This window comes from Mobula hypostoma, chromosome 2 (genome assembly GCF_963921235.1).
Source record: "Mobula hypostoma chromosome 2, sMobHyp1.1, whole genome shotgun sequence".
NCBI classification, from domain to species: Eukaryota; Metazoa; Chordata; class Chondrichthyes; order Myliobatiformes; family Myliobatidae; genus Mobula; species Mobula hypostoma.
The window spans coordinates 10054488-10078434 of record NC_086098.1 but is presented as its reverse complement, the minus strand read 5'-3'; the positions used below and the strand labels follow the sequence as shown (position 1 = coordinate 10078434).

Below are 23947 nucleotides of genomic sequence, written 5' to 3'. Positions count from 1 at the left end.
ATTACAGCAGAACCTGGCCAGAGTTGTGAGTGTACAGGGAGTAAAGCAGGGGGCAGAGCATGCAGCCCCACTGCAAGGTAGTCATGGTGAAGGCATTACAGGCTGTTGGTCCCTCCTACTCTTGTGATCACAAGACCCTGCTGGAACGTGGCAACACAATATTGCAAGTCCAGTTGATTGGAGAGACCGATGGCAGGGGAGCAGTGTGGCCTCAGGTGATACAAGAACCAGACCCTGCTGCTATGGCATCACCTGTTACAGCCACCCAGAGTAGCAGGCATAGCAAACGTGCTGGGCTGGGGTCAGGCCGCTGCAGACCGGCCGGCTCTCCCACTGGTCCTGCTCTCCGGTGTTCAATCCCTGTAAGATGAGCTGCATTACTATCTTCCGTGGCTGACCTAGCACGAGATGAGGAACTGCTGCGTTCTTGTTCAGCAGCAACGTGGCTCCAGGATAACATCTATGCACCATTAATCTTTTGGCCATGCCATTCAGGACTTGAGTTAATATTATTTTGTGACTGTGCGGTTGTAACTATGTGTGCTGTGTGTGACTATGTACTGTGTTTGCACCCTAACCCTGGGGGAATGATGTTTCATTTAGCTGTATACATGTATGGTTGAATGACAATAAGCTTGAACTTTGTAATCGTAATTTTCATCGGGGGGGGTGGAGGAAAGAATCTCTGGTGTCCATTATCTATTCCTCTTATACATTTCTCAGTCATGATCAACTTCATTTTAGTGATCAAAACAAAAAAAAATCAAGCAATTGGAGAAAGTAGTGACAATTATATTCACAATATTGTATCAATGTCAACCTTCTACAGTTAGTTTTATTCTTTACACAAATTATTGTACAGAAAAGCAGCAAAATTTACAATCATAGGGTAACCTTTATAAATTTCCTCCCGTTGATCAGTAGAGAAATAATCCAACATAACCAAAAGTCAATTTACAAACAGCATTGATTAATATTTTAAAATCAGTAACAGTAATTTGAATGACTCAAGGCGCATCACATCTTTAAGATAGTTCAAGTGCTCATTCTTCTGGGAAGGAGTTCAGAGGTGACAAACAGGAAAGTGAGGAAGAGGTATTGAATTGTGCTTGAACTTCTAGAGAGCTCCCCCATCTAGATACTCACACCGAGCAGCACCAACAGTAGATTTGGGAACAGCAAAAGAATAGGGTCAGCCTTCCCTCTTAATTTTCTCTTGATAGAATTGCAAATTAAAGACTATGGCAACAATCACAAAGAGCTTGAAATCAACAGAATCTAGTGTTTCATCATAAAGAGAAGCACATGGTCCACTCACTTTCCTAGCTTGAGCTTACTGGTCATTATGGCAGCACACCATCATACAACCAAGCTAGATGTATCAGACCTCTTGCAAGGTGATAACTGCAACTGCCTTGCCTGCAGTTCTGAAAATAAAAGATCATTTAATGCATCATTCCCACCAGACGATCCATTATTGTGACCCACAAAGTGGCACAGAATTCCACTCCACAACCCGCCACTCAACTATCTCCTTTATTCCTCCCCTCAGAACACAAGTGGGTTTATAATTTATATAAAAGACAACGCTCTTTGGTCATTGTTTGAAAGCAACACATTTATGGTCCAAAACTGCAATCCATTTTCAGGGACCGGAGTTAATGGAATCATTGTTTTCAGTTAACAATTCTTCCCTCTCCTGATTCTCCACTGCAGGCTTCCGACACCATGGAAGCTTTGCTAGTAATGGCGTATGCAGCCCATTGTAGAGACATGTACCCACCAGTAAGATTGAGAAGCCCAAGATTTGGAGACCATGAAATTGTTCCCAACCCACTGCGAGGCTCACTATCCAGATTATTACGGTCCGTAGACTGTCTAGAACCATTCGAGTGGTTGCACTGATCTCCTTGGTCACACTAATGCCAGCAAAGTTGAAGAAGGCAATGCTCAAGATATTTCCCAAGAGGGCCACGAAGATTAACGGCTTCACCCCAATTTGACAGAAAGCATCAAGTGCGTCTTCAAGAACACCTCTGGGGTTGCCACCAAATTCCCCCACCGGGATGTAGTACATTGGAATCAAAAGCAGAGTGAGGATGGTGAATCCAAAAATACCTTGTAAGGAGACAAAGTGAACAGGTTTTAAAAGCCAAGTTAACTCAAAAATGCATCACAGACATAACAGATTAGTAGAATGAGCAGGTGCAATGGATTCATATATTAAAACTTAAAGTGGTGTTTAAACTTTGAGCCCAAGTATAAGAGAATATTTTGAATTTAGGGTTAAAAGATTTGCGTTGCTAAAATGGTCTTGCTAACATTCTGCATCTTCTCTTAGTTGTAAATTTACATAGTGCTAGCCCCAGCGCTTAAGGGTGATAACATAGCTGCACAAACACGATAAGCACAGAGAAAGGTGTCACAATTCATGAAAAGGCTATACATAGACTGTCACGTTTCTGACAACTAAAGAGTGTCCTGGGCTTGCTCACCTGTGTATTCCTAAGATACAAAGACAAGCTTTCTCTTTGTCCAGGAGAGTTCACATTTTGAACCCTCCATGATATCATGCTAAAATGAAATGTTTGCCTGGTATTGAGCTTCATTTTTAAAAAGCTCCCTGAAACCAAGTCGTCGAGCATCAGGACAAGTTGCGGCGTGTTGAACTGCTGGGGCAAAGCTCTTCAAAACTTTTGAAACATCATGATTATGCTCAAACTTAAACCACATCATTAGTTGCATTCCACAAATAACACTGCTAGTTAAAATTTAAGTTGGTCGTCTTCTGAGCATAACACACAAAAGCAGCTTTTTTTTAAATAAAAAAATGACATCAGATTAGGAAACGATGCTGAAAAAAAAAACAAACAGGAATTCTGCAGATGCTGGAAATTCAAGCAACACACATCAAAGTTGCTGGTGAACGCAGCAGGCCTAGTCCTGACGAAGGGTCTCGGCCTGAAACGTCGACTGTACCTCTTCCTAGCGGTGCTGCCTGGCCTGCTGCGTTCACCAGCAACGTTGATGTGTGTTGCCTGATAAAAAACCCTGGTTGTCACCACAGGATTCCATTCTGATTCATTCATCACACCTAGAATCAAAACAAACAGTGAAACGTTTTAACGACCGACATCCGAAGGTGTGCTGCGGGCCGCCCATAAGTGCTGTCACACAGGTAGCATGGTGGTTAGCACAACACTTCACACTACAGGCGACACGGGTTCAATTCTCGCCACTGCCTGGAAGGAGTTAGTTTGTACATTCGCCCTGTGACCGTGGTGGGTTTCCTCCAGGTACTCCAGTTTCCCCTCCCCACAGTCTAAAGACATACCGGTTAGTAGGTTAATTGGTCACTGTAAAACTGCTCCTTGATTAGGCTGGTATTAAATCGGGAGATTGCTGGGCAATGCAGTTCAAAGGGCCGGTAGGGACTATTCTACGCTTATCAATAAAATAAAAATTCTGGTGCGAACAAAGCACGCCTACAGTGAGAATGCACCAGGCCTATGGAACAAACATGCAAATACTCAAACTGAACAAACTAAAATTACAAGGGATTGGGTTACAGCAAGAGGATAGGAAGATCTGTTCACATTCCCCCCCCCCCCCCCACATCACACCCACCCAACAAATGGCATTTAGAATGCACTCTGAATGGGGTAGTGAAGGTAGGTTCACATCACTTAAGCAGTATCCAGTTAAACACTTGAATTACTACCACACAGAAGGCCATGGATCATGAGATAGGTCCAGAAAGGCCGGCCTGGACATAATAAGCAGGAGACCCCCCCCCACCCCCAACCCCAACCCAGTTTCTATGCTGTAGGACTGACAACTCGAAGCTTATTGGACAATGTCTCAAATCTTTTCTAGAATTTCACTGGATAATCGTTCTTTTACTCAGGAGGTTTTACCTTACAGCTGGGGTGTTAGTGGGCATAAGCCCCCACTACCTATTAAATGCTCCCATTGGTGTGCATCTCAAAGAGCCTCTGACATCCAAGTCTAACTCCTGGCCTTCACGTGTGGCTTAGCTACTGAGCCTGGCAAAACCATTTCTACTGACAGAAGGGGCAAAGGCAGGTTACTGGTACCCTAACACCAGTTGCTTCGAGCAGATGGGGCTTGTCAGCTGTGGTTGGCAGCCGATCTAGGAGGTGAACTCTGATCTCAAACCTCTGCTGCTTTGAGCTGTATGCATTCCACAAGATCATAAGACATAGCAGAATTCAGCCATTTGGCCCATCAAGTCTGCTCTGCCATTCAATTATGGCTGATCCTTCTCCCACCTCCTAAGCCCCGCTCCCCAGCCTTCTCCCCATAACCTTTGATACCGTGTCCAATCAAGAAACTATCAAGTTCTGCCTTAAATCACCCAATGACCTGGTCTCCATGCTTGGGGAAGGCTTCAGGAATAAACGCTGAAGGAAAAATCTGGAGCTGGAGTCAATGGGAAGCCACCTTTGCTGAATAGAGGAACACTTTTAGTAATAGACCAAGATAACTGCACTGCTCCAAAGAGCATTATAATGAGGTCATTCTTACCCTTGGCCATAAGGCTCTATAATGAGGCAATCTATAGCTGGGAAAGTGATGAACCCCCTCCTGTTAGACTGTTCAATGTAACTTATTTTTACTGTTTCCTATTTCTCTTCTAATATTTATATATTTATCATAGTGGCATTCTGTAATTTCCTCTGGGATCAATAAAGCAGCGGTCCCCAACCACCGGGCCGCAAGGCATGTGCTACTGGGCCGCGAGGAAACGATATGATTTGGTGATACGAGTCAGCTGCACCTTTCCTCATTCCCTGTCACGCCCACTGTTAAACTTGAGCGCATGCGAGGTCATGACTCGCACATCATCCATGTCAGCGCGGGAAGGAGATCAACTCCTCGAGCTTGCAAATGACGGTGGGCTGAAAAGCATGTTTGACATAACATCTCTGACGGCATTCTGGATCAAAGTCAAGGCTGAATATCCTGAGACAGCCACGAAAGCACTGAAAACGTTGCTTCCATTTCCAACATATCTCTGCAATGAATGCAACGAGAACTAAATTGCGGAATAGACTGGACATAAGGAACCCCCTTCGAGTATCGCTGTCTCCCATCACCCCTCGATAGGACCGTGATGTTGCAGGAAAATAAGCCCAGGGCTCGCACTGATTCAGCGATATCGGTGTGTTACAATGATTTTATATAATTATACGGGGAAAATATATGCTGTGTGTTTAATATCCAAACATTACTTAAAATGTTATGATGCTATTGACTTAAGTGACTTATATAACCATATAACAATTACAGCATGGAAATAGGCCATCTCGGCCCTTCTAGTCCGTGCCGAACGCTACTCTCACCTAGTCCCACCGACCTGCACCCAGCCCATAACCCTCCATTCCTTTCCTGTCCATATACCTATCCAATTTTTCTTTAAATGATAATATCGAACCTGCCTCCACCACTTCCACTGGAAGTTCATTCAACACTTACTTCAAGCTCCCCCGTCCTCCCCTGATAATTGACTTATCAGTATATTCATGCGAGGAAAATATGTGCTGTGTGTTTAATATTAAATTCGTTAGATAAACCCTTTTAGAAATGAAATTGAGTGTATTAGCCACTTATCACCTATATTCCGGTCGTGATTAACACCCCCCACCGAACAGAATCGGTAAAAACGATTTGTAGAGAAAAAAAATCGGCATGTTCACGCATGTGCACTGGTGCCCGCGCAAGGCTTCATGGTCATTGTAGTCTTTCTCGGGGTAAACACAACGTATTTGACTGCTACTCTTGTCTGTTGGCAACCCTACCCCCCTCTGCCCCCGGTCCGCAAGAATATTGTCAATATTAAACTGGTCCGCAGTGCAAAGAAGGTTGGGGACCGCTCTAAAAAAGTATCTGTCTCTATCTACTACATTTAACACTAGCCTATTCACAGGACAATTTGCAATGACCAGTTAACCTACTAAGCAGCACGCCTTCAGAACGTGGAAGGAGACTGGAGCAGCCAGAGCAAACCGATGCAGTCACGGGGAGAACGTACACACTTCTCACAGACAGCACCGGAAGTGAACTCCGAACGCAGGCGCCCCGAGTTCTAATAGCGCCACACCAAATGCTACACTACTATTGCGCCTTTCCAGTTCACAATCAAATAATTTTCAGTTTGAGCTTTTTCTTTCATTCTTCTGGGAAAGAATGACTATCCAATGAAAGGTTTGGCTAATTCTGGAAATTTCTGTCATCTGATTTAAAACTGTTAGAACCAATCTTGTTTATCGAAATCCCATTGAAAGACAGGTGGCCTCCCTGAACTGACTGATAATTCACTGCAATGACGGCAAATAAAAGCACGGTGATGCCCACTGGCAAACAGCAAAACAGCTTTGTTTACAGGCTCCGTTCCAAACCTACCCTCTGTGCCCACAGCCCGAAGTGGGTGTACGTCGTGCTTATAAACAAATTTCTCCTCCAGAACCATCTGAATAGCAACAACTATTTGGGCCATGATAATGAGGAGGTCACCTAAAAAAAAATTAAAAACAGGAATTTAGTGATTGTTCATCCATTTTAGGCTGACATCATTTCACCCCACCAGGAAGCAAATTCAGAGCCTTCACAAACTTGGCACAAAATCAGCAGATCACTGCTCAGAAAATAGAAACCCACCATATGAAAAGGTGTTTCTGTGGGAAGAGTACAAGCCAGCCCAATTATAGCTGGAAGGAAGATTCCAGATTATTTAGTATCACTTCCAGTACAGAAACATAGAAAATATGCAGCACAATACAAGCCCTTCGGTCCACAAAGCTGTGCCAAACATGCCCTTACCTTAGACCTATCTAGGCTTACCCATAGCCCTCTATTTCTCTAAACTCCATGTATCCATCCTGGGGTCTCTTAAAAGACCCTATCGTTTCCACATCCACCACCACCGCCGCCATTCAATGCACTCACCACTCTCTATGTAAAATACTTTACCCCTGACATCTCCTCTGTACCTACTTCCAAGCACCTTAAAGCTATGCCCCTCGTGCCAACCATTTCAGCCCTGGGAAAAAGCCTCTGACTATCCACACGATCAATGCCTCTCATTATTTTGTACACCTCTATCAGGTCACCTCTCATCCTCCAATGCTCCAAGGAGAAAAGGTCGAGTTCACTCAACCTATTCTCATAAGGCATGCTCCCCAATCCAGGCAACATCCTTGTAAATCTCTTCTGCACCCTTTTTATGGTTTCCACATCCTTCCTGTAGTGAGGTGACCAGAATTGAGCACAGTATTCCAAGTGGGGTCTGACCAGGGTCCTATATAGCTGCAACATTACCTCTCAGCTCTTAAACTCAATCCCACAACTGATGAAGGCACCATATGCCTTCTTAACCACAGAGTCAACCTGTGTAGCAGCTTTAAGTATCCTATATACTCAGACCCCAAGATCCCTCTGATGCTCCACACTGCCCAGAATCTTGCCATTAAATGCTATATTCTGCCATCATATTTGACCTACCAAAATAAACTACCTCACACTTATCTGGGTTGAACTCCATCTGCCACTTCTCAGCCCAGTTTTGCATCCTATCAATGTCCCGCTGTAACCTCTGACAGCCCTCCACACTATCTACAACACCCCCAACCTTTGTGACATCAGCAAATTTACTAACCCATCCCTCCACTTCCTCATCCAGGTCATTTATAAAAATCTCGAAGAGTAAGGGTCCCAGAACAGATTCCATGCAGAATATGACCCGTCTACAACCACTCTTTGCCTTCTGTGGGTAAGCCAATTCTGGATCCACAAAGCAACGTTCTCTTGGATCTCATGCCTCTGAACTTTCTCAATAAGTCTTGCATGGGGAACTTATCAAATGCTTTGCTAAAATACATATACACTACAGCTCTACCCTCATCAATGTGTTTAGTCACATCCTCAAAAAATTCAATCAGATTCGTAAGGCACGACCTGCCTTTGACGAAACCATGTTGACTATCCTTAATCATATTATGCCTCTTCAAATGTTCATTAATCCTCCCTTTCTGGATCTTCTCCATCAACTGACCAACCACTGAAGTAAGACTCACTGGTCTATAATTTCCTGGGCTATCTCTTCTCCCTTTCTTGAATAAGGGAACAACATCCGCAACCCTCCAATCTTCCAGAACCTCTCCCGTCCCCATTGATGATGCAAAGGTCATCTCCAGAGGCTCAGCAATCTCCTATCTTGCTTCCCACAGTAGCCTGGGGTACATCCCATCCAGTCCCAGTGACTTATCCAACTTGGTGCTTTCCAAAAGCTCCAGCACATCCTCTTCCTTAATATATACATGTTCAAGCTTTTCAGTCCACTGCAAGTCATCCCTACAATCGCCAAGATCCTTTTCCATAGTGAATACTGAAACAAAGTATTCATTAAGTATCTCTGCCATCTCCTCCAGTTCCATACACACTTTTCCACTGTCAACCTTGATTGGTCCTATTCTCTCATATCTTACCCTCTTGCTCTTTATATACTTGTAGAATGCCTTGGGGTCTTCTTTAATCCTGTCTGCCAAAGCCTTCTCATAGCCCCTTCTGGCTCTCCTAATTTCATTCTTAAACTCCTTCCTGCTAGCCTTACAATCTTCTGGATTTCTATCATCACCGGTTTTTTCTGAACCTTTCGTAAGTTTTTCTTTTATTCTGGACTACAGTTACAACAGCTTTTGTACACCACGGTTCCTGTACTCCGCCATCCTTTCCCTGTCTCATTGGAACATATCTACGCAGAACCCCACGCAAATATCCCCTGAACTTTGCCACATTTCTTCCGTACATTTCCCTGAGAACATCTGTTTCCAATTTATGCTAAGTTCCTGCCTGATAGCCTCATATTTCCCCTTACTCCAATTAAACTCTTTCTTACCTTGTCTGTTCCTATCCTTCTCCATTGCTATGGTGAAGGAGATAGAATTGTGATCACTGTCTCCATAACGCTCTCCCACTGAGAGACCTGACACCTGACCAGGTTCATTTCCCAATACCAGATCAAGTAAAGCCTACAAGAGGAGAGGCTGATCTACATATTGTGTCAAGAAACCTTCCTGAACACACTTAATATACTCCACCCCATCTAAATCCCTCACTCTAGGGAGATGCCAATCAATATTTGGGAAATTACAATCTCCCACCACGACAACCCTGTTATTATTAATCCTTTCCAGAATCTGTCTCCCTATCTGTTCTTCGATGTCCCTGTTACTATTGGGTGGTCTATAAAAAATACCCAGTAGAGTTACTGACCCCTTCCTATTCCTAACTTCCACCCACAGAGACTCCATAGACAACCCCTCCATGACTTCCTCCTTTTCTGCAGCTGTGACACTATCTCTGATCAACAGTGCCACGCCCCCACCTCTTTTGCCTCCCTCCCTGTCCTTTCTGAAAAAGCTAAAGCCTGGCACTTGAAGTAACCATTCCTGCCCCTGCACCATGTAAGTCTCTGTAATGGCCACAACATCATAGCTCCAAGTGCTGATCCACGCTCTAATCTCATCCGCTTTATTCATAATACTTCTCGCATTAAAATAGACACATCTCAAACCATCGGACTGAGCGCGTCCCTTCTCTATCACCTGCCTATCCTCCCTTTCGCAGTCTCCAAGCTTTCTCTATTTGCGAGCCAACCTCCTTTTCCTCAGTCACTTCAGTTCGGTTCCCACCCCCCAGCAATTCTAGTTTAAACTCTCCCCAATAGTCTTTGCAAACCTCCCCGCCAGGATATTGGTCCCCTTGGGATTCAAGTGCAACCTGCCCTTTTTGTACAGCTCACACCTGGCCCAGAAGAGGTCCCAATGATCCAAAAATCTGAATCCCTGCACCCTGCTCCAATCCCTCAGCCACGCATTTATCCTCCACCTCATTCTATTCCTATACTCACTGTCGCGTGGCACAGGCAGTAATCCCGAGATTACTACCTTTATGGTCCTGCTTCTCAACTTCCTTCCTAACTCCCTGTAGTCTGCTTTCAGCACCTCCTCCCTTTTTCTACCTGTATCGTTGGTACCAATATGTACCATAACTTCTGGCTGTTCTCCTTCCCACTTCAGGATATCGTGAACGCAATCAGAAACATACCGGACGCTAGCACCTGGGAGGCAAACTACCATCCGCATTTCTTTCCTGCATCCACGGAATTGCCTGTCTGACCCCCTAACTATAGAGTCCCCTATCACTGCTGCCATCCTCTTTCTTTCCCTACCTGAGCCACAGGGCCAGACTCTGTGCCAGAGGTGCGGCCACCGTTGCTTCCCCCAGGTAGGTTGTCTCCTCCAACAGTACTCAAACAAGTGTACATATTGTTAAGGGGGGACAGCCACTGGGGTGCTCTCTAGCACCTGCTTCTTGTCCTTCCCTCTCCTGACTGTTACCCACCTATCTCTGTCCCCATGCTCCAGTGTGACTACCTGCCTATAGCTCCTCTCTATCACCTCCTCGCTCTCCCTGACCAGGCAATGGTCATCGAGCTGCATCTCCAGTTCCCTAATGCAGTCTCTAAGGAACTGCAGCTCGACGCACCTGGTGCAGATGTGGCCATCCGGGAGGCTGCGAGACCCCAGGACCTCCCACATCTGACACCGAGCACAGAACACTGGCCTCACACACATACTCTGTATGTATTCTACACAGATAACCTACCTTGCCTCGAGTGTAAAGGAGAATGAAATAATTGTTACTTCAGATCCAATGCAGCACAATAAACACAGTAAGATTAAGAACACAATAACAAAAAAGAATAAATATAAAAACGAACAATAAATATAAATATACAAGATAGCTTCTATACACAGATTTGTTGTATGTCCATAAAGTGACGCTAGACACAGGAGTGTCTATACACAAGGTGACTGACACGAGAAGGAAAAGGTAGTGGTGGTTGGGAGTGTGGAGGGGTGTGGGGAGTGTGGAGCGGTGTGGGGAGTGGGTGGAGGTGTTGATCAGCCTTACTGTGGAACTGTTTTTGGGTTTGGTGGCCCTGGCGTGGATACCACGTAACCCTCTCCATTATGGGAGTGGGACACACAGTCTGAGCAGGTTGGATAGGATATTTCATGTTGTTACTGGCCTCTTTCCTGTATACACGTCCTTGATAGTGGGGAGACGGGTGTTGTGTGACGTGCTGGGCAGTTTGGACCAGTGTTGTAGAGCTCTCCTCTCCGCCACAGTGCAGTTTGTAACCAGCTCCACAGAACAAGACTGTGACTATGCGCATACGAGACAGGGTGGGGTGCCAGCCATGGCTCATGACTAAGCAACTTGCAGGTAACACCAAAATTATGAGTGAAGTTGGTGGTTAGGTGGTAGGCTGTACACGTGAGATAAATAGAACGGAATTCAGAAAAGTGAGGGAATAAGGGCAAGATATTAAAGTGGAAAATAGATACTGGCACCAATACATGTTCATAGATTAAATCACAGATCTAAAAAAAGACTGATGCATGGGAGAAAAAGTGTCATTAACTGTAGTCACTGTAAAATGAGACTAGGTGTGTCACAGTGGATCACCACAAATAACTTGACAGCACCATGAGGAGTTTGATGTTGTGGCGCTCGTTGAGTTTGCTAATTAGCTTGCAGACGTTTCGCCACCGGTCGAGATGCCATCCTCAGTGCGCAGTTGTTGGTGTTTCTCTCTGGGAATGCTGAAGTTTATATAGGCCCCCACCCCGTTCCCCTGTTCGCATGCCTCGGTCCTGTTTGGCTACCCCTTCAGTTCACCTTTGAATTCTATTATCTCCCCAAGAGCCAAAGAAATGTGAGCCAATAGCATTCAAACATCAACTGAAGGGGTAGCCAATCAGGACCGATGCAAACAAACAGGCGTCTACATGAACTGGAGCACTCCCGGAGAGAAACACCAACTACTCTGCACCGAGGATAGCATCTCGACTAGTGATGAAACTCTGCAAGCCAATTGCCAAGCTCGGTGAACACTGCGACATCAAACACCTCACTTCTGTTCCATTTCCCTCTCAACCCCACTCTCCTGCCTTCTCCCCATATCCCTTCATGCCCTGACTAATCAAGAAACCAGCAGCCTCTACCTGAAATATACATGAAGACTTGGCCTCCACAGCAACCCGTGGTAATGAAGTCTACAGATTCATCACTCTCTGGCTAAAGAAATTTTTCCTCATCTCCATTCTAAAAGGACATCCCTCTATTCTGAGGCTGTGCTCTTTGGTCCTCGACTCCCCCACTATAGGAAACATCCTCTCCACATCCACTTTACCAAGGCCTTTCAACATATGTTTCAATAATATTCCCCCTCCTTCTTCTGAATTCCAGTGACTAGAGGCCCATCCTTTCTTAGATAAGGGGCTCAAAATTGCTCACAATATTCCAAGGGAGGCCTCCCCAGTGCTGTATATAGTCTCAACACACATTCTGGTCCTCTCAGAATGAATGGTAACATTGCATTGGCCTTCCCCATCCTCGATTCAACCTGCAAATTAACCTTTAGGGAATCCTGCACGAGGACTCCCAAGTCCCTTTGCACCTCAGATTCTAGAATTTTGTCCCCATTTGGATAACAAGTCTACACTTTAATTTCTCTTTTTTTAAAATTTAATTTGACTATACACTTCCAGACACTGTATTCCATCTACTTTACTCATTCTCCTAATCTGTCCAAGTCCTTCTGTAACCTCCCTGCTTCCTCAAAACTACCCGTCCCTCCACCTATCTTCGCATTGTCTGCAAACTTGGCCACAAAGCTATCAATTACTGTCATCCAAATCATTGACCTATAAACGCAAAAAAATTGATCCCAACACAGACCCCAGTGGCCGATCTGCTTTGTCTTTGTCTATATATTGTAGCTAGATGGTAGGACAAGGACAAGGACAAAGTAGATGGGATATTATTTTATCATGACCATACGCTTTTCGGCTGTCGTAATTATATGTGCCTTGTACTGTGTGTGACTGTCGGCTCTGTGTTTTGATTCGTCACCCCAGAGGAACGTTGTTGCATTTGGCTGTATTCATGTGTATGTTCAATGACCACTGAACTTGACAGATGCAAAAATGAAAATGCAGAAATGAGCAGAGGTAAAATTCAAGGGGTTTATTTTCCTTGACAGCAAAGTTAATGAAGACTTAAGGCAATTGCTAAAACACCCACCCCCACCCCCAGAAGGAACTCAGCAGGTCATAGGCAGGAGAGAAGAGGCCAGAGTGGGGAATAGAAGAGGAGGGGAGGGGGAGGGATTATTATTTTTTTTAAACCAGAAGGAGAAATCTATGTTCATGCCATCAGGTTGGAAGCTACCCAGACAAAATAAGGTGTTGCTCCTCCAATCTGAGCACAGCCTCATCCTCGTGCACTAGGAGGCCATGGACCGAAATGTTGGAACGAGAATGGGAATTGGAATAAAAATACTAAAATTTAAGGTGTAGTCATACAACGAAGGACGGGGGGCAACTACTTGAAAAGGGTATAGCAAAATTCCAGATTTCAACCTTCTGAAACTGCTAATTAATACGCAAGATTTCCTTTCTAGTCCTGTTGAAGGGTCTCAGCCCAAAGCATCAATTGTTAATCCCCTCCACAGATGCTGTCTGACTTAGAGTTCTACAGCATTGTCCTCTCCCATCTTCTTCAGCCCTTTACTTTTACCACCCATCACCTCCCAGTTTCCACTTCACCCCCTCCCTCACCCACCTACCAACCTTCCTCCTCACCTGGCTTCACCTGTCACCTGGTAACTTCTCTTAACCCCAACCCCGACTTTATTATTCTGCCTTTCTCCCCCTTCCTCCCCACGTCTGATGAAGGGTCTCGGCCCCAAACGTTGACTGTTTATTCCTCTCCGCGGATGCTGCCTCACCTGCTGAGTTCCTCCAGTATTTTGAGAGTGCTGCTCGAGATATCGAGCATCCGCAGAACCTCTTGCGTTTATCCATTTCAGTTTTATTGGGTTAATAGCCAAGCAAAGGAGAACTCAACCAACTTAAAACTATTCATTACCAAGGAAGGAAATTTTTGTTATTTAATAGGATTCTGCTTGTAGAGATAAAAGAAATACAAAGCATGTTGTTACCTGTTATGACCTGAGATAAACGGTGCTCCTGGCCACCCTCTCTACTGAGAATGTCTGCCAAACCCACGACAACAAGTCCACAAATGGTCAATAGAATTCCTACCCACTGGCTGGGCTTTAACTTGCGGCCCAAGAAGGCAACAGACAGCAGCCCAGTAAAGATGATCACAGCTCCTCGAAGCATCTGGAAACTGGACGCGCTGGTCAAGTTTAAAGCTGGAGAGGGGTGCACAAAGATACATCGGCCTTAGTGAATTCACAACCAAGAAAAAGCAGTCATACAAGACAAATTAAAAGCACTATGACGGCCAAAATGCAGAGTTTTCACAAACATTGCAAGTTAACAGGTTGTACATGTGAAAGGCCAAGACAGAGTGGATGTGGAGAGGAAGACTCCTATAGTGGGGATGCCTAGGACCAGTGGGCACAGCCTCAAAAGATTCAAACCAATCACATTCTGAAAGGCCTCGATAGAGTGGATGTGGAGAGGATGTTTCCTATGACGTGAGGGGGTTGGGGTAGCAGAAAAAGAGTCCAAGACCACAGGATACAGCCTCAGAATACAAGGGGATCCCTTTAGAACAAAGCTGAGGAGGGATTCCTTTAGCCAGGGGGTGGGGAATCTGTCAAATGCACTGTCACAGAATGCTGTGAAGGTCAAGTCGTACATTAAAAGGCCGAGGCAGTGTCCTGTTCCAGCTGCTCTGGGCTTCGTGTCTGTGAACTCATTTTTGTTCTGAATGCCATTTGCTAACTTTTATTGTCTGCACAATTTGTTTTATTTTCCTTGCACATTCGGTGTGTTTAACAGTCTTTTTTAAAAAAAAAATGGGTTATTTTGGGTTTCTTTGCTTTGCGGCTACCTATAAATGTGCTTTGAACATTAAGGCAAAGGTTGATAGGTTCTTGATTAGAAAGCGTGTCAAAAGTTACAGGGAGAAAACAGGAGAATGGGGTCGAGGGGGAAAATAAATAAATGATGGAATGGTGGAAAACACTATGGGCCAAACAGACTTACAATACGGACACAGTTACCCAGGTATCTGAATTAACCGTCAGCCACTGTTACCTAGTGATCATACAGTGACCAAATTCCACAGCTGTGAAATTGTATTTAATGGAACACAGAACCGTACAGGACAGGGACAGGCCATCCGGCCCACAATATACCAATAAATTAGTCATCAAATGGCCAACTAAACTAATCCCAATAATCGGGGCACAGTAAGGATGGGGCGGTTGGCGCTCACGGTGAGACAGCTTGTAGGGAGTTTGTGAGGAAGGATAGGCAGATGACAGAACAAGGATGTACTCAGCCAGATGGTTTGAGAAGTACATTTTAATGCAGGGAGTACGCAGAAAGGCACCGTCCATTATTAAGGACCTCCAGCACCTAGGACATGCCCTTTTCTCACTGTTACAATCAGGAAGGAGGTACAGAAGCCTGAAGGCACATACTCAGCGATTCAGGAACAGCTTCTTCCCCTCTGCCATCCGATTCCTAAATGGACATTGAATCCATGAACACTACCTCACTTTTTCAATTTGGAAGATTTTTAATCTTCAATAAAGTGTAATTGATTTACTTAGTTATTTATTTTCTCTTCTATATTATGTATTGCATTGAACTGCTGCTGCCAAGTTAACAAATCTTATGACACATGCCGGTGATAATAAACCTAATTCTGATTCATAAGCAAGCTGGATGAACTTAGACCGTGGGTCAATACGTTGTGGTCATTGCAGAGACTTGGATATCTCAGGGGCAGGAATAGCTGCTGAGTGTGTCGGGCTTTAGGTGTTTCAAAAAGGACAGGGAGGGAGGCAAAAGAGGTGGGGGAGTGGCACTGCTAATCAGTCAAGTCAAATTTATTTATATAGCACATTTAGAAATAACCCACGTTGACCAAAGTGCTGTACAGATCAGAGCAGATAGCCAAAATCACAAATACAAGAAACACAGACATAACAAGGCAAACAGCTTATCGGCACAAAAGAAACACAAGGGCCTAGGCACAAGCCAAAAATCAGCCACATCAGGAGGATTCAAACGCTAGTGAATGAAAGTAAGTTTTGAGCCTAGATTTAAAAGAGTCGATGGAGGGGGCAGGTCTGATAGGGAGGGGAATGCTGTTCCACAGTCTAGGGGCTACAATGGCAAAAGCGCAGTCACCCCTGAGTAAGTTTAGATCGCAGGACAGCCAGGAACCCCAAGTCAGCCGACCTGAGGGACCTGGAAGTAGAATACAGGGGTTAGGAGGTATGCAATACAAGGGGGAGGGGGGCAGCCCACTTAGGGCTTTATAAACAAACAGGAGGATCTTAAAATAAATTCTGAACCATACTGGCAGCCAGTGGAGGGAGGCCAGGGATAGTATCACGGCTGCATAAAAGGAGGAAGTCACCGAATTGTTGTCTGCTGAGTCATTGTGGTTGAAAGTCAGAAACAGGAAGGGTGCAGTAACTCTACTGGGGGGGTCTTCCTATAGAGTCCCCCAACAGTAACAGAGACATCGAGGAGCAGGTAGGGAGGCAGATTCTGGAACGGTGCAATGATAATAGGGTTGTCACAGTGGGAGATGTTGAACTTTCCTAATATTGACTGGCATCTCCTTAGAGCAAGGCATTTGGATGGGCTGGAGCGAGTTAAGTGTGTTCAGGAAGATTTCTTGACACAATATGTAGAAAAGCCTACAAGAGGAGAGGCTGTATTTGATGTACTTGATCTGGTATTGGGAAATGAACCTGATCAGGCATCAGAGCTCTCAGTGAGAAAGCATTTTGGAGACAGTGATCTCAATTCTATCTCCTTTACCATAGCATCAGAGAGGGATAGGAACAGACAAGTTAGGAAAGCATTTAATTGGAGTAAGGGGAAATATGAGGCTATCAGGCAGGAACTTGGAAGCATAAATTGGGAGCAGATGTTCTCAGGAAAATGTACGGCAGAAATGTGGCAAATGTTCAGGGGATATTTGTGTGGTATAGGTATGTTTCAATGAGACAGGGAAAAGATGGTAGGGTACAGGAACCATGGTGTACAAAGGCTGCTGAAAATCTAGTCAAGAAGAAAAGAAAAGCATACGAAAGGTTAAAAAAATACTAGGTAATGAAAGAGATCTAGAAGATTATAAAGCTAGCAGGAAGGAGCTAAAGAATGAAATTAAGAGAGCCAGAAGAGGCCATGAGAAGGCCTTGGCAAGCAGGATTAGAGAAAACCCCAAGGCATTGTACGAGTATGTGAAGAGCAAGTGTGACAGTGGAAAAGTGTGTACAGAACCAGAGGAGGTACCCGAGGTACTTAATGAATACTTTGCACAGTATTCACTACGGAAAAGGATCTTGGTGATTGTAGTGATGACTTGCAGCAGACTGAAAAGCTTGAGCATGTAGATATCAAGAAAGAGGATGTGCTGGAGCTTTCGGAAAGCAAGTTGGATAAGTCTCCCGGACAGGAAGAGATGTACCCCAGGCTACTATGGGAGGCGAGGGAGGAGATTGCTGAGTCTCTGACAATGATCTTTCCATCATCAGTGGGGACAGGGGAGGTTCCAGAGGATTGGAGGGTTGCAGATGTTGTTCCCTTATTCAAGAAAGGGAGCAGAGATAGCCCAGGAAATTATCGACCAGTGAGTCTTACTTCAGTGGTTGATGGAGAAGATCCTGAGAGGCAGGATTTATGAACGTTTGGAGAGGCATAATATGATTAGGAATAGTCAGCATGGCTTTGTCAAAGGCAGGTTGTGCCTTACGAACCTGATTGAATTTTTTGAGGATGTGACTAAACAAATTGATGAAGGTATAGCAGTAGATTTAGTGTATATGGATTTCAGCAAAGCATTTGATAAGACACCCCATGTAAGGCTTATTGAGAAAGTAAGGAAGCATAGGATCCAAGGGGACATTGCTTTGTGGATCCAGAACTGGCTTGCCCATAGAAGGCAAAGAGTGGTTGTAGATGGGTCATATTCTGCATGGACATCTGTGACCAGTGGTGTGCCTCAGGGATCTGTTCTGGGACCCTTACTCTTTGTGATTTTTATAAGTGACCTGGATGAGGAAGTGGAGGGATGGGTTAGTAAATTTGCTGATGCCACAAAGGTTGAGGGTGTTGTGGATAGTGCGGAGGGGTGTCAGAGGTTACAGTGGGACATTGATAGGATGCAAAACTGTGCTGAGAAGTGGCAGATGGAGTGCAACCCAGATAAGTGTGAGGTAGTTCATTTTGGTAGGCATGGCAGGATATAGCATTAATGGTAAGACTGTTGGCAGTGCGGAAGATCAGAGGGATCTTGGGGTCCGACTCCATAGGACACTCAAAGCTGCTGCACAAGTTGACTCTGTGGTTAAGAAGGCATATGGTGCATTGGCCTTCATCAACTGTGGGACTGAGTTTAAGAGCCGTGAGGTAATGTTCCAGCTATATAGGACCCTGGTCAGACCCCACTTGGAGTACTGTGCTCAGTTCTGGTAACCTCACTACAGGAAGGAAGTGCAAACTATAGAAAGGGTGTCAAGGAGATTTACAAGGATGTTGTTTGGATTGGTTGAGTGAACCTGGCCTTTTCTCCTTGGAGCGACAGAGGATGAGAGGTGACCTGATAGAGGTGTATAAGATGATGGGAGGCATTGATCGTGTGGATAGCCAGAGGCTTTTTCCCAGGGCTGAAATGGCTAGCATGAGAGGGCACAGTTTCAAGGTGCTTGGGAGTAGGTACAGAGGAGATGTCAGGGGTAAGTTTTTTTATGCAGAGAGTGGTGAGTGCATGGAATGGGCTGCCGGCAACGGTGGTGGAAGCGGATACTATAGGGTCTTTTAAGAGACTTCTGGATAGGTACATGAAGCTTAGAAAAATAGATGGCTATGGGTATCCCGAGGTAGTTTCTAAAGTACATGTTCGGCACAGCATTGTGGGCCGAAGGGTGTGTATTGTGCTGTAGTTCTTCTATATTCTAAGCTAACTAGAGGAGAGGCTGTACTTGATCTGGTATTGGGAAATGAACCTGGTCAGGTGTCAGATCTCTCAATGGGAGAGCATTTTGGAGGGAGTGATCACAACTCAATCTGCTTTACCATAGCACTGGAGAGGGATAGGAACAACACTTAATTGGGGCAGGGGGAAATATGATGCTATTAGGCAGGAACCTGGGAGCATAAATTGGGAACAGATGTTCTCAGAGAAATGCATGGCAGAAATGTGGCAAATGTTCAGGGAATATTTGCATGGCATTCTACTTAAGTATGTTCCATTGAGGCAGGAAAAGGATGCTAGGGCAAAAGAACCATGGTGTACAAAGAACGTAGAAAATTTAGTTAGGAAGAAAAGCTCTCCAAAGGTTCAAGACTCTAGATGCAGTTAGAGCTCTAGAAAATTACAAGATTGTCAGGAAAAAGCTTAAGAATGAAATTAGGAGAGCTGGAAGGGGCCATGAGAAGGCATTGGTTAGCAGAATTAAGGAAAACGCCAAGGTATTCTGCAAGTATGTGAAGAGCAGGAGGATGTGCCATGTGAGAATAAGATCAATCAGGAGTGATAGTGAAAACATGAGCATGGAGTTGGACGAGGTAGCGGAGGTACATAATGAATACTTAGCTTTGGTATTCACCAGGGAAAAAGACCTTGGCAATTGTGGGGATGATTTGCAGTGGACTGAAACGCTTGAGCATATAGACATTAAGAAAGAGGATGTGCTGGAGCTTTTGAAAAGCATCAAGTCGCCAGGACCGGATGAGATGTACCTCAGGCTACTGTGGGAAGCGAGGGAGGAGATTGCTGACCTCTGGCATTGATCACTGTATCATCAATCGAGACAGGAGAAGTATCAGAGGAATGGAGGGTTTCAAATGTTGTTCCCATGTTCAAGAAAGGGAGCAGAGATAACCCAGGAAATTATAGGCCAGTGAGTTTGACTCCAGTGGTGGGCAAGTTGTTGGAGAAGATCCTGAGAGGCAGGATTTAGAAGCATTTGGAGAGACATAATCTGATTAGGGATAGTCAGCATGGCTTTGTCAAGGGTAGGTCGCGCCTTACAAGCCTGATTGTATTCTTTGAGGAAGTAACAAAACACATTGATGAAGGTAGAGCAGTGGATGTACTGTATATAGATTTCAGTATGGCATTTGATAAGGTTCCCCATGCAAGGCTCATTCAGAGATAATGAGGCATGGGATTCAAGGGGACCTTGCTTTGTGAATCCAAAATTGACTTGCCCACAGAAGGAAAAGGGTGGTTGTGGATGGTTTGTATTCTGCATGAAGAACGGTGACCAGTGGTGTTCTGCAGGGATCTGTTCTGGGACCTCTCCTCTCGTAGATTTTTATAGATGACCTGGATGAGGAAGTAGAAGGGTGGGTTAGTAAGTTTGCTGATGACACAAGGGTTGGGGTTGTTGTGGATAGTCTGGAGGGTTGCCAGAGTTTGTAGCGAGACATTGATAGGATGCGGAACTGGGCTGAGAAGTGGCAGATGAAGTTCAATACAGATCAGTGAGAAGCGCTTCATTTTGGCAGGTAAAATTTGAAGGCAGAATATAATACTAATGGTAAGACTCTTGGCAGTGTGATCAGAGAGGTCTTGAGGCTCCGTGTCCATAGGACACTCAAAGCTGATATGCAGGTTGACAGTGCTGGTTAGAAGGTACATGGTGTGTTGGCTTTCATCAGCCATGGGAGGGAGTTCAAGAGCCATGAGGTAGGAGGGGTGATGGATAAGTTCATGGCCTAAGTGAGAAGTCAATTTTAGAAAACCTAGCACATTTATTTTTCAACATAGTCCCCTCCTACATTTACACAATTAGTCCAACGGTCGTGGATCCCTTCTTTGTAGAAGTCGGTGTCTTGGACCTCCAGAAAGTGGTCCACAGCAGGGGTGATTGATAAGTTCGTCACCTTAGGTAGAAGGAGATGAGTTATACAGCTCTCGTTACATGCACGTGCAGTTCAACTCTGAGTGATTACGCAGAAAGTTTGAAGTTAGTAACTTTTGTGGTATTTCTGTTTCAGATAATTGAAAATTGCAAGTAAGCACTGTCTGAGAAAATCGACATCGGCCTTCATGCAGTCATCTGCTACCTCGGTCTCAAGGGCTTATCACCCAAGGAAGTCCACGAGGACATGGTGCCAACACTAGGGGAGAATGAAAAATAAATGTGCTAGGTTTTCTAAAATTGCCTCCTTCTACCTTAGGCCACGAACTTATCAATCACCCCCCTAATGTTACAGCTATACACCCTGTTAGACCCCACTTAGAGTACTGTGTTGAGTTCTGGTCACCTCACTACAGGACGGATGTCGATACTACAGAAACAGTGCAGAGGAGATTTACAAGGATGCTGTCTGGACTGGAGAGCGTGCTTCGTGAGAATAGGTTAAGTGAAATTGGCCTTTTCTCCTTGGAGCGATGGAGGATGAGAGGAGACCTGATAGTGGTGTACAAGATGAGAGGCATTGATTGTGTGGATAGCCAGAGGCTTTTTCCCAGGGCTGAAAAGGCCAACACAAGGGGGCCTAATTTTAAGGTGCTTGGAAGTAGGTGGGCGGGTGGGGGGGGGGAATATCAGAGGCAAGTTTTTCCCCCACACAAAGAGTGGTGGGTGTGTGGAATGCACTGTCAGCGACGGTGGTAGAGGTGGATACAATAGAGTCTTTTAACAGACTCTTAAATAGGTACATGGAGGGCAATGCCGTAGGAAAATTTGAGGCAGTTTCTAGAGTAGGTTACATGGTCAGCACAACATTGTGGGCCGAAGGGCCTGTAATGTACTGTAGATTTCTGTTCTATATTTCTTCAAAGTGCTTGATACAGTTTCACTGTATCACTCAGAAGTTTATTATTTTCATGCGTCAAACACTTTGGGTAAACTCACCAATGTACATAATGCTAGTGGCCAGCATGTCACACAGGGCAGGCGGCAGGAAAATGAAAGAATTGAACTTCTTTGCAGGAGCCATTTGTGGTTCTGCCCTTTGCCGATCATAGCATGAAATTATGTAGAAAACGGCGAAACAGGAGGCTTCCCCAAGGAACATTCCCACAGCCTGCGACAAAAAAAACACAGAAGCGTTAAGTTGCACGTGCACAAACTTTTTGAAGGTTGTGCCACTGTAGTGTAACGTTTTTATAGATGTAAATGTATATGGCAAATAAAGTTGAGTTGAAGTTACGCCTTGCCCTTTCCAATTTAACTCTTGATTTACAAAATGGCACATAGAATTTCAGGAAGAAAGGTGTGACTTCTGATGGTAAGTCACCATGAGGCCCACCCCCATTTTAGACCAGAAAAGATAACACGTGAAGGTATAGGCAGGTTGTAATAATCTGTGATTTTAGCTTTCCTGGTATCGATTGGGATTTACCTTAATGCCAAGGGATTAGATGGGGCAGAATTCGTTGTGCTCAAAGTTTTATGAAGCAATATGCTGGTAATATGAGAATCAGAATCACATTTATTATCACCAGCATGTGACATGAAATTTAACTTAGCAGCAGCAGTTCAATGCAATAAATAAGCCAAGAGAGAGAAAAAAAATAATAAAAATAAATTTAAATATTAATAAACAAATCAATTACATATATTGAATAGATTTAAAAATGTGCAAAAACCAGTACTGTATATTAAAAAAAGTGAGGTAGGGTCCAAAGATATTATGTCCATTTAGGAATTGGATGGCAGAGGGGAAGAAGCTGTTCCTGAATCGCTGAGTGTGTGCCTTCAGGCTTCTGTACCTCCTACCTGATGGTAACAGTGAGAAAAGGGCATGCCCTGGGTGCTCGAGGTCCTTAATAATGGACGCTGCCTTTCTGAGACACCACTTTCTAAAGACATCCCGGGTACTTTGTAGGCTAGTAGCCAAGATGGAGTTGACTAAATTTACAACCTTCTGTAGCTTCTTTCGGTCCTGTGCAGTAGCCCCTCCATACCAGACAGTGATGCAGCCTGTCAGAATGCTCTGACTACATCGATATGTTGGGACCAGGTTAGATCCTCAGAGATCTTGACACCCAGGAACTTGAAGCTACTCACTCTCTCCACTTCAGATCCCTCTATGAGGATTGGTATGTGTTCCTTTGTCTTACCCTTCCTGAAGTCCACAATCAGCTCTTTCATCTTACTGACGTTGAGTGCCAGGTTGTTGCTGTGGCACCACTCCACAAGTTGGCATATCTCACTCCTGTACGCCCTCTCATCACCACCTGAGATTCTACCAACAATGGTTGTATCGTCAGCAAATTTACAGATGGTGTTTGAGCTATGCCTAGCCACACAGTCATGTATATACAGAGAGTAGAGCAGTGGGCTAAACACACACCCGAGGTGTGCCAGTGTTGATTGTCAGTGAGGAGGAGATGTTATCACCAATCCGCACAGACTGTGGTGTTCCGGTTAGGAAGTCGAGGATCCAATTACAGAGGGAGGTACAGAGGCCCAGGTTCTGCAACTTCTCAATCAGGATTGTGGGAATGATGGTATTAAATGCTGAGCTATAGCCGATGAACGGCATCCTGATGTAGGTGGTTGTGTTGTCCAGGTGGTCTAAAGCCGTGTGGAGAGCCATTGAGATTGAGTCTGCCATTGACCTATTGTGGCGATAGGCAAATTGCAATGGGTCCAGGTCCTTGCTGAGGCAGGAGTTCACTCTAGTCATGACCAACCTCTCAAAGCATCTCATCACTGTCGATGTGAGTGCTACTGGGTGATAGTCAATAAGGCAGCCCACATTATTATTCTTAGGCACCGGTATACTTGTTGCCTTTTTGAAGCAAGTGGGAACTTCTGCCCGTAGCAGTGAGAGGTTGAAAATGCCCTTGAATACTCCTGCTAGTTGGTTGGCACAGGTTTTCAGAGCCTTAC

At 44.8% G+C, this 23947-nt stretch overlaps 1 protein-coding gene across 1 annotated transcript in view; it reads right to left on the bottom strand.

Annotated features, from left to right (window-relative positions):
* Positions 1–804: 804 nt before the first annotated feature.
* Positions 805–23947, bottom strand: part of slc35f6 (solute carrier family 35 member F6) — a 75962-nt gene continuing 52819 nt past the window's right edge. The window contains exons 3-6 of the mRNA XM_063033381.1: positions 21962–22133; positions 14096–14311; positions 6427–6537; positions 805–2118 (exon numbers count right to left, since the gene is read on the bottom strand). Of these exons, the coding sequence (XP_062889451.1) occupies positions 1646–2118; positions 6427–6537; positions 14096–14311; positions 21962–22133 (972 nt within the window). The 3' untranslated portion in view covers positions 805–1645. The remainder of the gene's footprint in view (positions 2119–6426; positions 6538–14095; positions 14312–21961; positions 22134–23947) is intronic.